The following is a 13,061-nucleotide window of genomic DNA, read 5'->3' on the forward strand; positions in this document are numbered from 1 at the left end:
CATGAGCTCTCTCTCTCTCTTAAAAAGAAAAAAAAAAAACAAAACTGTTGGGTCATAATATGGTAATTGTCTGTTTAATCTTTTCACTTACTACCAAACTTTTCGACAGTGACTGCAGTATTTTACCATCCTTGCCAACACTTGTTACTTGCCTTTTAAAAAAAAATTTAGGTGCATGCTTCAGTAGCACATACACTAAAATGATTGGTATGGCCCTGTACAAGGATGACACTCACATTCATGAAATGGTCCATATTTTAAATAAATAAAAATGTAGTCATTCTAGTAGGAGTGTGGTGATACTTCTCTGTGGCTTAAATTTGCATTTATTTGCATTTCCTAATGACTAATGACTTGAGCACCCTTTCATGTGCTAACTGGCCATTTGTATATCTTTTTTTGAGAAATGTCTATTCAGGTCCTTTGCCCTTTTTTTGAATTGGGTTGTTTGGGAGTTTTTTGTTAAGTTTAATACTATTTTTTACCTTCTGGATGTTAATTCCCTACCAGATAAAATTTACATATATTTTCTCCAACTCCTGTGAGTTTTCTTTTTCTTTCTTTAAAGTATCCTTAGATTCTGAGGTACCTGGCTGGCTCAGTTGGTAGAGCATGGGACTCTTAATCTTGGGGGTGGTGAGATCAAGCCTCACCTTGGTGTAGAGCTTACTTAAAATAATGATCAAGTATCCTTAGATGCACAAAAAAGTCTTTTAATTTTGATGAGTTTCAACTATCTGTTGTTTTTGTTGCCTGTGTTTTTGGTGTCCTAGTGATGAAACCATTGTCAAATCAAATGTGAAGATTCTCCCCAATGTTTTCTTAGCAGAGTTTTATGTATTTATCTCATGAGTTTAGGTCTCTTACCCATTTATAAAGACTTGATTTTTGTATATGGTGTAAGGTAAATAATTTGTGAATATCCAGTTTTCTGAGCACCTTTTGTTCAAGAGACTGTCCTTTCTCCATTGAATGGTCTTGGCACTGTTGTTGAAAATCAGTTGACCATTTATGTGAAAGTTTATTTCTGGGTGTTCTACTCCATTGGTCTGTATATTTGTCCTTCTGCTAATACTATACTGTTCTAATTACTCTTGTTTTCTTGTAGGTTTCACAGGTTTTTTTTTTTTTTTTTAAGATTGTTTTGGCTTTTAGAACTCCTTGCAATTTCCTGTGAATTTGAGGATTGGCTTTTCCATTTCTGACCAAAAAGACTCTTAGAATTTTGAAGGGATTGTGTTGAATCTGTAGATCACTTTGGGGTAGTATTAACATATTAACCATGTTAAGTCTTTCTATCCATGAACATGGGATGTTTTTCCATTTATTTAAACCTTAATTTCCTTGAGCAGTGTTTTGTAGTTTTCAGTATACAAGTATTTCACCTCTTCTTTTTTTTTTTTTTTTTAAGATTTTATTTATTTATTTGGGAGAGAGTACGAACGGGGGTAGGGACAGAGGGAGAGGGAGAGAAGCAGACACCCTGCTGAGCATGGAGCCCCACATAGGGCTCGATCCCAGGGCCCTGAGATCCTGACCTGAGCCGTAGTCAGATGCTTAACCAACTGAGCCACTCAGGCATCCCTCACCTCTTTGGTTAGATTCATTTTTGAGTACACTTGATCCTTGAACAACAGGTTTGAACTGTCTAGGTCCACAAACATGTAGGTTTTTTTTTTTTTAGTAAGTACAGTATAGTACTGTAAGTATATTTTCTCTTACAATTTTCTTAACATTTTCTTTATTGTAAGAGTACAGTATATATTATATATAACATAAAAAATATGTGTTAACTGTTTATGTTATTGGTATTCTGGTTTAGGTTTTTGGCTTATGTTCTCGGTTAGACTTATGGTCAGCAATAGGCTTTTGATAGTTATGTTTTTGGGAGTCAGGGTTATACCCAGCTTTTTGACCACACAGGGAATCAGTGCCCCGAACCTCTGTGTTGTTCAAGGATCAGTTGTATTTTATTCTTTGTATGCTATTGTAAATGGAATTGCTATCTTAAATTCCTTGTCAGATAAGTAATTGCTGGCGTATGAAAACATAGCTGAATTTTGCTTGTTGATCTGTACTCTTACATTGTCTATTTGATATTTAGTTCTAGCTTTTTATATATAGGTTTTTCTGTATATAAGATTGTGTCATTTTTGAACAGTTTTACATCTTTTCTAATTTGGATGCACTAAATTTTTTGTGGGGGTGGAGTCCAATAACTCTGGCTAGAATTTCAGTATAGTGTTGAATAGCAGTGATAAATGTGAGCATCCTTGTCTTGTTCCTGATCCTATGGGGAGAATCAGTCATTTATCATTGAGTATGCTGTTAACTGTGGGGTTTTCATAAATATCCTTTATCATGTTAAGGAGTTTACCCTCTATTCATAGTGTTCCAAGAATTTTTATTATGAAAGGGTGTTGGATTTTGTCAGATGGATTTTCTGCATCAATTAAGATGACCATGTGGCTTTTTTCCATTGATTAATAATGATGTGTTAGACTAATTCTCTTTTTGAACCACACTTGAATTCCTGGGATAAATCTTACCTGGTCATAGTGAATAATCCTTTCGGTATGGTCTTGGATTTGATTTGCTAATAGTTTCTGGAGGACTTTTTGTCATTTATGAAATACTGCTTAGTAATTTTCTATTCTTATGAAGACTTTGGCCTCATAGAATGAGTTAAGTATTTCCTTCTGTTCAGTTTTTGGGGAGGATTTGAGAAGGATTTGTGTTAATTTTTTATTAAATGTTTGTTAGAATTCCCCAGTTAAGCCATGTATTTTAGTACTTTTTGAGAGGTTTTTGATTACCGATTCAATTTCTTATAGGTCTGTTGACCTTTTCTATTCCTTCTTTAGTCAATGTAGGTAGTTTGCAAGGAATTCATCCCAGTCTTCTAGGTTATCTAATTTTTGGTGTACTGTTGTTCATCGCATTCTGTTAAATTTTTTTTAATTTGTAAGTTTGGTGGTAATGTTGCACTTGCATTTCTGATTTTTTAGCTATTTGTCTTCTTCCTCTTTTTTTCAAGCTAGCTAAATGATAATCTTTTAGAAGAACCAACTATTGGTTTTCTTAATTTTCTGAATTGTTTTTCTAATCTGTATTTTGTGTCTGTGCTCTGATCTTTATTTCTGTTCTTTTAGCTTTGAGTTATAAAGTATGTTTATAACTGTTATATCTCCTTGTTGTATGGAACCTTTTATTAATAAATTATATCACTGTTTGTTAGTCTTTTTAAAAAAAGACATAACTGTAAAAGGAAACCATAGAAGTTTTACCCTCTGAACCATTTTTAAGTTCTAATAGTGACTATCCATATTGTTGTATAACAGATCTCTAAAACCTTTTAATCTTCCAAAACTGTACTCATTGAATAACAAAGGGGCACCTGGCTGGCAAAACATGCAACTCTTGATCTTGGGGTTATGAGTTTGAGCCCCACTTTAGGCATAGAGTTTACTTAAAAATTAAACAAAAGAAACAAAAAACCAGTAAGTCATTGAACAACAACAACAACTCCCCTATTCTTCTGACTCACAGCTGCTGCTGGCCACCATTCTATTGTTTGTATTGTTTTGACTACTCTATGTATTTCACGTTAGTGGAATCCTATAGTATTTGTCCTACTGTGACTGGCTTATTTCATTCAGCATAATGTCCTCGTGGTTCACCCATATTGTAGCATGTGACAGGATTTCCATTCTTGTAAGGTTGAATTATATTCCTTTGTATGTATGTACCACAGTCATTTGTCAGCGGACATTTACTTTGCTTTCATCTTTTGACGGTTATGAATAATGGTCCAATGAATATAGGTGTGCAAGTATCTCTTTGAAATTCTTTTATTTACTTATTTATGTGTATATGTATGTATGTAATCTCTACACCTCCTGTGGGGCTCGAACTCATGACCCCAAGATCGAGAGTTGCATCCTTTTCTGACTGAGCCAGCCAGGCACCCCTGAAATCCTGCTTTTAATTCTTTTGGTTATATACCCAGAAGTGGGATTGTTGGGTAATGGGGTAAGTCTCTTTTTTTCTAGTAACCTTTTAAAAATTTAAAGTCTGTCTTACTTGATTTTAGTATAGTCAGCCCAGCTCTCTCTTGCTTATTATTTGCACAGAATATCTTTCTAATCCTTTAACTTTTATCCTGTTTGTTGTGTCTTTGGATATATATTGTGTCTCTTGTAGACTACATACAGTTGTATCATGTTTTTAAAATCCTTTCTACCAATCTCTGTCTTTGATAGCAGAGTTTAAGCCATTTATATATATATATGTATGTGTATGTATATTTATATACATATTTTTTGTTTAGATTTTGTTTTCAGAGAGAGAGAGAGAGAGTGGGTGCATGAGCGGGGGGGGGAGGAGCAGAGGGAGAGGGACAAGCAGAATCTGTGCTAAATACATCACCTGACGTGAGGCTTGATCTCACAACCCTGGGATCATGACCTGAGCCGACATCGAGTTGGATGCCTAACCGACTGAGGGACCCAGGTACCCCTAAGCCATTCATATTTAAATTAATTCCTCAAAGAGTGATTTACTTCTGCCATTTTTCTGTTCCTTTCTGTATGTCTTATGGTGTTTTTGCCTGTCATTTCTGTTATGGCCTTTTGTAGTTGTTTGTAGCTGATTTTTTATAGTTTGGATTTCCTATCTCATTTCTTTTTTTGTATATTCTATAGATAATTTGTGTTTAACATGGAAATTACATTTAACATCTCGAGATTCTTATTGTCTAATTTGAATTTGTCAAATAGTACACAAAAATTATGCTCTTGTATGGCTTCTTCTCCCTCATTTTTGTTATTCATACAACAGATTTCAACTTAATACATTGTGTGCCCAGTTATGTAGATTAATAATAATTCTTTTTGCCTTTGTGACATATAGCAAAAGGTGGAGTTACAAATGAAAATAATAATATTAGCTTTTAATTGCCTGTGTATTTATCAGAGGTCTTTATTTAGTCACTTGCTTCTTCTCCTTTCATTCTGAAGGACTTTCTTTAGCATTTCTAGCAGGGCAGGTCTAGTTGTAGTGAACTCCTTTAGCTTTTGTTTATCTGGGAATGTATTAATTCCTTCTTCAGAAGGAGAGTTTCTCCTGTTACACAATTCTTAATGGAAAGTTTTTTCTTTCAGCCTTTAAATATATCATCCCGCTTTCTCTGGTTCCCAGGGTTTTTGATTAGAAATTGGCTTATACTCTTATTGAAGATTCCTTGCATGTGGTGGGTTGCTTATCTCTGTTTTCAGGATTATTTTACTGTATTTGACTGTTAACAGTTTGATTATAATAAGGTTGGCCTAGGGCTCTGAGTTTATCCTACTTGGATTTGTTGAACTTCTTGGATTTGTAGATTCATGTCTTCCATCAAATTTGGAAGTTTTCAGCCATTTTTTCTTCATATATACTTTGTGTACCTTTCTCTTCTGGGATTCCCATGAGTGTGTTGTTAGGTTTGATGGTTTCCACAAGTCCCTTAGAATCTGTTTACTTTTCTTTATTTCCTTCTTGTCCCTTAAACTCAATAATTTCAGTTTCCATAATTTCAAGTTTGCTGTTTTCTTCTGCTTACTCAGATGTGCTGCTGAACCTCATCTAGTGTATTTTCATTTCAGTTCTTTTATTTCTCAGCTTCTAATTTCTTATAGCTCCTTTTTAGAATTTGTTTCTTTAATGATATTCTCATTTTCGTTAGGCACTGTTTTCCTGTTTTTGTCCTTTTCTTCCTTTAGGTCTTAGAACATCTTTAAGGTAGCCATTTTAAGATCTTTGTTGAGAGAGCCTGACACATGCGCCTCCTTAGGTATATTTCCATTGATTTATTTTATTCATTTCAGTGGGCCACAGTTTCCTGTTTCTTCTTATACCTTGTTTGTGTGTGTGTTTTAATTGAAAACCAGACATTGGAATTTTATGATGTGGTAACTCTGGAAATAAATGAGATTCTCTTTCTTCTTCAGAGTTTGTTTTTTCTTGGGGGGGGCATATTTTTGTAGGGAGTTTCTGTGTATATGTAATTTAGTGATTTAAAACTTCCATTCAATACCTGGCGCTCATCACAAGCACCCTCTTTAATCCCCATCACCTATTTAACCCATCCCCCCTACTGCCTCCCCTCTGATAACCATTATTTGTTCTCTATAGTTCTTGATTTGCTTCTCCCTCTCTTTTTTCCCCTTGTGCTTGTTTGTTCTTTTAAATATGAGTGAAATCATATGGCATTTGTTTTTTCTGACTGATTTTGCTTGGCGTAATACACTCTAGCTCCATTCATGTTGTCGCAAATGGCAAGATTTCATTCTTTTTTTTTTATGGCTGAGTAATATTCCCACTCTTTATCTATACCACATCTTCTTTATCCATTCATCAGTCATTGGACACTTGGACTGTTTCCACAATCTGGCTATTGCAGATAATGCTGCTATAAACATAAGGGTGCATGTGTCCCTTCAAATTAGTATTTTTCTTAAAAGATTTTATTTATTTATTTGAGAGAGTGAGTGAGCACAAGTAGGGGGAGAGGCAAAGGGAGAGGGAGAAGCAGACTCCCTACTGAGCGTGGAGCCCAACACGGGGCTTGGTCTCAGAACCCTGAGATCATGACCTGAGCTAAAGTCAGATGCTTAACTGACTGAGCCACCCAGGTGCTCCTCAAATTAGTATTTTTATATTCTTTGGGTAAATACTTAGTAATGCAATTGCTGGATTATAGGGTAGTTCTATTTTCAGTATGGTTTCAGATTCTATTTTTTTTTTTTTTTAAAGATTTTATTTATTTATTTGAGAGAGAGAGAATGAGAGAGAGCACATGAGAGGGGGGGAGGGTCAGAGGGAGAAGCAGACTCCCTGCTGAGCAGGGAGCCCGATGCGGGACTCGATCCAGGGACTCCAGGATCATGACCTGAGCCGAAGGCAGTCGCTCAACCAACTGAGCCACCCAGGCGCCCTGGTTTCAGATTCTAAACCTCCATACTGTTTTCCAGAGTGGTGCACCAGTTTGCATTCCCACCAATAGTGCAGGAGGGTTTCCCTTTCCCTACATCCTAACCGCTGTTGTTTCTTGTGTTGTTGATTTTAGCCATTCTGAAAGGGGTGAGGTGATGTCTCATTCTGGTTTTGATTTGCATTTCCCTGATGCTGAGTGACGTTGAGCATCTTTTCATGTGTCTTTTGGCCATTTGTATGTCTTCTTTGGAAAAATACTCATTTTTTCTACCCATTTTTAATTGGATTATTTATTTTGGGGGGGTGTTTTTAAATAAATTCTTTATAGATTTTGGATACTAACCTTTTATTAGATAAGTCATTTGCACATATCTTCTCCCATTCAGTAGGTTGTCTTTTAGTCTTGTTGATTGTTTCCTTTACTGTTCAGAAGCTTTTTATTTTGATGAAGTCCCAATGGTTTATTTTGCTTTTGATTCCCTTGCCTCAGGAGACCTATCTAGAAAGAAGTTGCTATGGCCGATGTTAAAGATGTTACTGCTTGTGTTCTCCTTTAGGATTTAAATGGTTTCTTATCTCATATTTAGATCTTTCATCCATTTTGAATTTATTTTTGTCTGTGGTGTAAGAAAATTATGGATAAGATTTTTTTTGCTGACCCTGGCTCCAGCAAGCTGTAGCAGAATAACATACTATTGTCCCCACAGCTGCTTGCCATAGGGACATGGGAGTGGGGAATGGGTAGCTACTGTCACACTGAAGGCTGAAATTGACCATTATTAACCACAATTTACTGGCTAGCCTTTTCCTTGGACATCTGTGAGTGTGAAAGTTCAGATTGACTCCAGAGTTTCAGAATAGTTGGATCAGTAGTTTCTGTCAGTGTGATTGCTGTTTAGGTGCAGAGAGGGATTCCTGGCACTTTCTGCTCTATCCTTTTCCCTCCCTGACATTCTTTTCCTCTTTTTTTCTTTGTGATAACTAAAGAGTGTGAACTGGCTTCACTCTGCCTTTATTTAAAGCATTGTAATTTTAATATTTTTTATCTTTATTTTCTGAATTTGCTTTCATGATGTACACCTCTAAGAGCTATATATATATATATATATATATATATATATAAATTAACATAATGTATTATTTATTTCAGGGGTACAGGTCTGTGATTCATCAGTCTTACACAATTCACAGCGCTCACCATAGCACATACCCTCCCCAATGTCCATCACCCAGCCACCCCATCCCTCCCACCCCCCTCCACTCCAGCAACCCTCAGTTTGTTTCCTGAGATTAAGAGTCTCTTATGGTTTGTCTCCCTGTGTGGTTTCGTCTTGTTTCATTTTTCCCTCCCTTCCCCTGTGATCCTCTGTCTTGTTTCTCAAATTCCTCATATCAGTGAGATCATATGATACTTGTCTTTCTCTGATTGACTCATTTTGCTTAGCATAATACCCTCTAGTTCCATCCATGTCGATGTAAATGGCAAGATTTCATTTTTTGATGGCTGCATAATATTCCATTGTATATATATACCACATCTTCTTTATCCATTTATCTGTTGATGGACATCTAGAAAGAGCCTTACATTTTTATAGAATTACAGGATTATATAATTATCTCTCAACAGTTTTGTCACTTAAAAACAGTAAGGTATTTGATTATGAAAATTGAATATATTATGGAAATCCTTTCTATTAATGATCGAAATGGTAGCAAGTCAGAAATTTATTCCATATTGTGTATTTGTTACATTGTAATTAGGAAAAGTTTACTTTAATAGTTACTTGCTTGCAAAAAACAACTATAAACTGTTAGTATAAGCTGTGATGTTAATACTATATTAAAACTAACGTTCTTAGATAAGACCTATAAAAGCAATAAATTTGTAATTGATAATTTATTTATCCTTCATCTCAAATGATGTAAATAGTTTATAAAAAGTCACCCAACATGGAGGAATTCCTCCAAAGTTATTTTACTACTTTTATTTCATCTTCTGTTTCAAAATTAGGTTGTGCATATTTACCCTAGTAGGGGATATAGCAGAAGGGAGAGAGTTCATATGATTTATGCCTGAAAAATATAAAAGTCAGTGTTTTAGAATAGAAAAATGTACATTTTCTGATAAGAGTTTTTTATGTGTAGAAGATAAGTTGGATACCTCAGATTTTTACTTTTGGAATCCTCATTTTGGTAATTACTAATCTCTTCATTGTGTATCTTGATTTCGTGGTTTGTAGCTTCATGTCTACAAAAGACATTTACATCATGTTGTAATTATTTAGTAGTAACATCTTTGTAAATGTTATACTTTCCCTCATATTTATTATTCTATTTAGTATGAGAAAGGAGACTATCTGTCTCTTAGTTTATTACCACGTAGACCTTTATTTTAAGGGAGTTTCTATTTTGTACCTTAGTAAAGTGAGCATGTTACATGAATACTTCATAACCATTTAGTATGAGAATTACAGTACACTTAAAATAATAGTTTGGTTTTCTCTTGTAATTGGAATTTATTATTTTATTTGTAACTGCTTATGTTATAATATACTTTTTAACTTGTTTTTAATTTAATGATATGTATATAAATTTAATTGGAATCTTTATACTTGGATTCCAGAAACTGTTTTTATTGTGGGCTTCCCTCTTGTGGTTGGAAAATTAATCTTGTGGTTGGTTTGAAAAAGATAAAGTTCTGCTTAAGTGGAATTTTACTCTCACATTTTATGTACTGCCATTTATGATACTTGGTAATTAGCATTTTCCCAACATATTAAAAAATATTACTGTTCCAGCTACTTTCTTTTAAAGTATAGAACTTTTTGGTATCAGGTTATTTATTTATGTAGTGTAATTATTTTTGATTGTCGTCTCTATCTTTATTTTCTAGTTGAAACATTGTAGTCGGTATATACATGACTTATTTCCTTCACTCATCAAGAATTTGGATCCAGTACCACTTAGACATCTCCTTAATCTGGTTTCAGCTCTTGAGCCAAGTGTTCATACTGAGCAGGTAATATGTTTAAACCATAATGGCAGGGTTGTTGTGTTTTTGTTTTTGTTTTTTAAGTGAAAATTTATTTGTGATTCGGGTAACTTAATTTGTAGATTATTACTAGCATTTCATTTAGGCAGAAGGATATTAAATTTGTTATGAAACGCTAATTTCAACCTCTCTCTCTCTTTTAAAGACATTGTACTTGGCATCGATGTTAATTAAAGCATTATGGAATAATGCACTAGCAGCTAAGGCTCAGCTGTCTAAACAGAGTTCTTTTGCATCTTTATTAAATACGAATCTTCCCATTGGAAATAAGAAAGGTTAGTAAAGTGTAATGTATTTTTTAAAGTCAGTTTTTTAAAGTTTATCATTCAAATTCGAAGTAGTTTCTTTTCAGTATTAACTTCAAAATAAGTTTTAGATGGGAGCTATAGTGTTTGTGAAGGGATTAATAAATTGGCGTTAGCTAATGTTTTTGGTTTACCCTTCAAGTAAAGTTGCAGTAGTTATTAAATTTTTCTCTCATTAGTGTTCTTCCCTTGGACTGGGGCAGGGCAACTATTTCATAACAGCTTTGGAGCTTTTGGTTAGAAAACAAACAACATGCTTTGTTTTAGAAATAATTTTGAGAGCAGAATATGATGGTATAATCTCTGTGTTTTCGCATTCAAAAGTTGTCTATCACTTTAGGTGTTTTATGTGTGCTTTTATATGTGTAACTTTACAGGGTTTTCTAAAACCTTACCAACTTTGCCCCATTTTTTTGTCTCCTGACATCATATAGTAGGCTTTTCTTAGAATTTTCTAGTCAGGCACCCACAACTATTACTGCACGTGTTAGGGACTTAAATTATTTCAGGTTTCTCTGCCTGTATCTTGTTGGTTATGTAATAATAATAAGAGCAATTGATAATCCGTTCCAAAGAAGCTCAGTCACTTAGAATATTTCCCTCCTGTTTTTTCATTTTCCTTCAGAGGAAGAAGAGCTCAGAAGAGCAGCTCCGTCACCTTGTAAGTTGAGCCTTAGAAATGCATGGCAAGATGATGTGTAGTTTAGATTTCATGATCATCTAGAGTTAATTTTTTTATATTTGTTTCAAAGCCATGAAGTTTTTCTTGAGCAGATATAAACCCTTACCTGGTTTTCCATCTTACTTTCAATTGAGGTCATGTATATCCTCTTTAGAAATAATTGGCAAATGTTAACTATTTCCAGTTTATATTTTTGGCTATTTAGAGTAAAGCTTTTGTAAATGAAGGAATCAGAGGATTATGTCATTCTGATAAATCCGTGTTAATACAAATTAGGAGTAAAAACAAAAAATCTGTTATTTAATATAGGGTCACCTGCTGCTAGTCCTCAAAGCAGTGATAACAGTGATACCCATCAGAGTGGAGGCAGTGACATTGAAATGGATGAGCAACTTATTAATAGAACGAAACATGTGCAACAACGACTTTCAGACACAGAGGTATGAAAACAGTTTTTCCCCCACTTTAACAAGAATTTTGGATTTTGGGGTTTCTGCCATGTATATCCTTTGAACTGGGAATATAAACATGATCCATGTTCAGGCCTTTCCTGTAAATAGTTATTATTGAGGTTATTTAAATTTTTGTGTATGTTTTTAATTCTTTTTGTATTGTTTAAAGGAATATGTCAAGATTGTGGCAGCCTTTTAAAAAGTACAATGTGTTAATGTCAGTTACTTTTTTTCTTACTAGTTTAAATATTTATTTAAATCTGTTTTTTTCTGAATACAGGAATCTATGCAGGGAAGTTCTGATGAAACTGCCAACAGTGGTGAAGATGGAAGCAGTGGTCCTGGTAGCAGTAGTGGGCATAGTGATGGATCTAGCAATGAGGTGAATTCTAGCCATGCAAGCCAGTCAGCTGGGAGCCCTGGCAGTGAGGTACAGTCAGAAGACATTGCGGATATTGAAGCCCTTAAAGAAGAAGATGAAGATGATGATCATGGTCATAATCCTCCTAAAAACAGTTGTGGTACAGATCTTCGGAACAGAAAGTTAGAAAGTCAAGCAGGCATTTGCTTAGGGGATTCCCAAGGCCCATCAGAAAGAAGTGGGACAAGCAATGGAACGGGAAAGGACCTGGTTTTTAACACTGAATCAATGCCTTCAGTAGATAATCGTATACGAATGCTAGATGCCTGTTCACACTCTGAAGACCCAGAACATGATATGTCAGGGGAAATGAATGCTGCTCATATAGCACAAGCATCTCAGGAATCTTGTATTACACGCACTGGGGACTTTCTTGGGGAGACTATTGGGAATGAATTATTTAATTGTCGGCAGTTTATTGGTCCACAGCATCACCACCACCACCACCACCATCATCACCACCATGATGGGTAAGCTTCCTCAAAAATAGATTATATATTGGAGTGCCTGGCTGGCTCAGTTGGTGGAGCACATGACTCTTGATCTCAGGATTGTGAGTTAAAGCCCCATGTTGGATGTAGAGATTACCTAAAAAATAAAATCTTAAAAAAAAAAAAAAAGCTTATATTTCCTTTAGGGAAGCAATTACAGCTTATATTCATTCGATTGCAATATATTCTAGATTAGTGCTAATAGGAATACAATGTAAATTCAAATGCATGCTGTAATTGTTAATTTGCATTTTTGCAATTTTGCAATAATTGCATTTGCAATTAACATTTTAAAAAGCAAAATGGAATAGGTGACACTAATTTTAATTATAAATATTATTTAAAGTAGTAATTTCTAAAATATCTCCACATGTAATCAGTGTAAAAACAAAGGTATTTTTCTTTCTTTTGTAATAAGGCTTCAGTATTCTGTGTATGTTTTATATTTACAGCACATCTCTGTTTAGAGCAGCCACTTTTCAATATGTGCAATGACCATATATGGCTAGTGGCTATCATATTGGACAACACAGATCTAGATCTTCAGCAACTTGTAAAATTCCTAAAAGCAGATATAAGATTGCTTGGAGAAACTTCCATTGAAGTGTGATTATGAAAAGGGAAATTTTACACACATCTTAATTTTAGGGTATTAATAAGGACAAAGCCTTAGCATAAAGTTTTTT

At 34.6% G+C, this 13,061-nt stretch overlaps 1 protein-coding gene across 5 annotated transcripts in view; it reads left to right on the top strand.

The window, feature by feature from the left end:
- Nucleotides 1-13,061, top strand: part of USP34 (ubiquitin specific peptidase 34) — a 260,898-nt gene that overhangs the window by 113,542 nt on the left and 134,295 nt on the right. For 4 of the 5 annotated variants that reach the window (XM_032410902.1, XM_032410904.1, XM_032410905.1 and 1 more), the window contains exons 11-15: nucleotides 9,866-9,991; nucleotides 10,170-10,299; nucleotides 10,955-10,990; nucleotides 11,321-11,451; nucleotides 11,744-12,354. In XM_032410902.1, coding sequence (XP_032266793.1) covers nucleotides 9,866-9,991; nucleotides 10,170-10,299; nucleotides 10,955-10,990; nucleotides 11,321-11,451; nucleotides 11,744-12,354 — 1,034 coding nt within the window. The remainder of the gene's footprint in view (nucleotides 1-9,865; nucleotides 9,992-10,169; nucleotides 10,300-10,954; nucleotides 10,991-11,320; nucleotides 11,452-11,743; nucleotides 12,355-13,061) is intronic. The other variant, XM_032410903.1, reaches the window with a different exon arrangement.

The sequence above is a fragment of the Phoca vitulina genome, unplaced genomic scaffold, assembly GCF_004348235.1.
Source record: "Phoca vitulina isolate PV1807 unplaced genomic scaffold, GSC_HSeal_1.0 scaffold12, whole genome shotgun sequence".
Classification (NCBI taxonomy): Eukaryota; Metazoa; Chordata; class Mammalia; order Carnivora; family Phocidae; genus Phoca; species Phoca vitulina.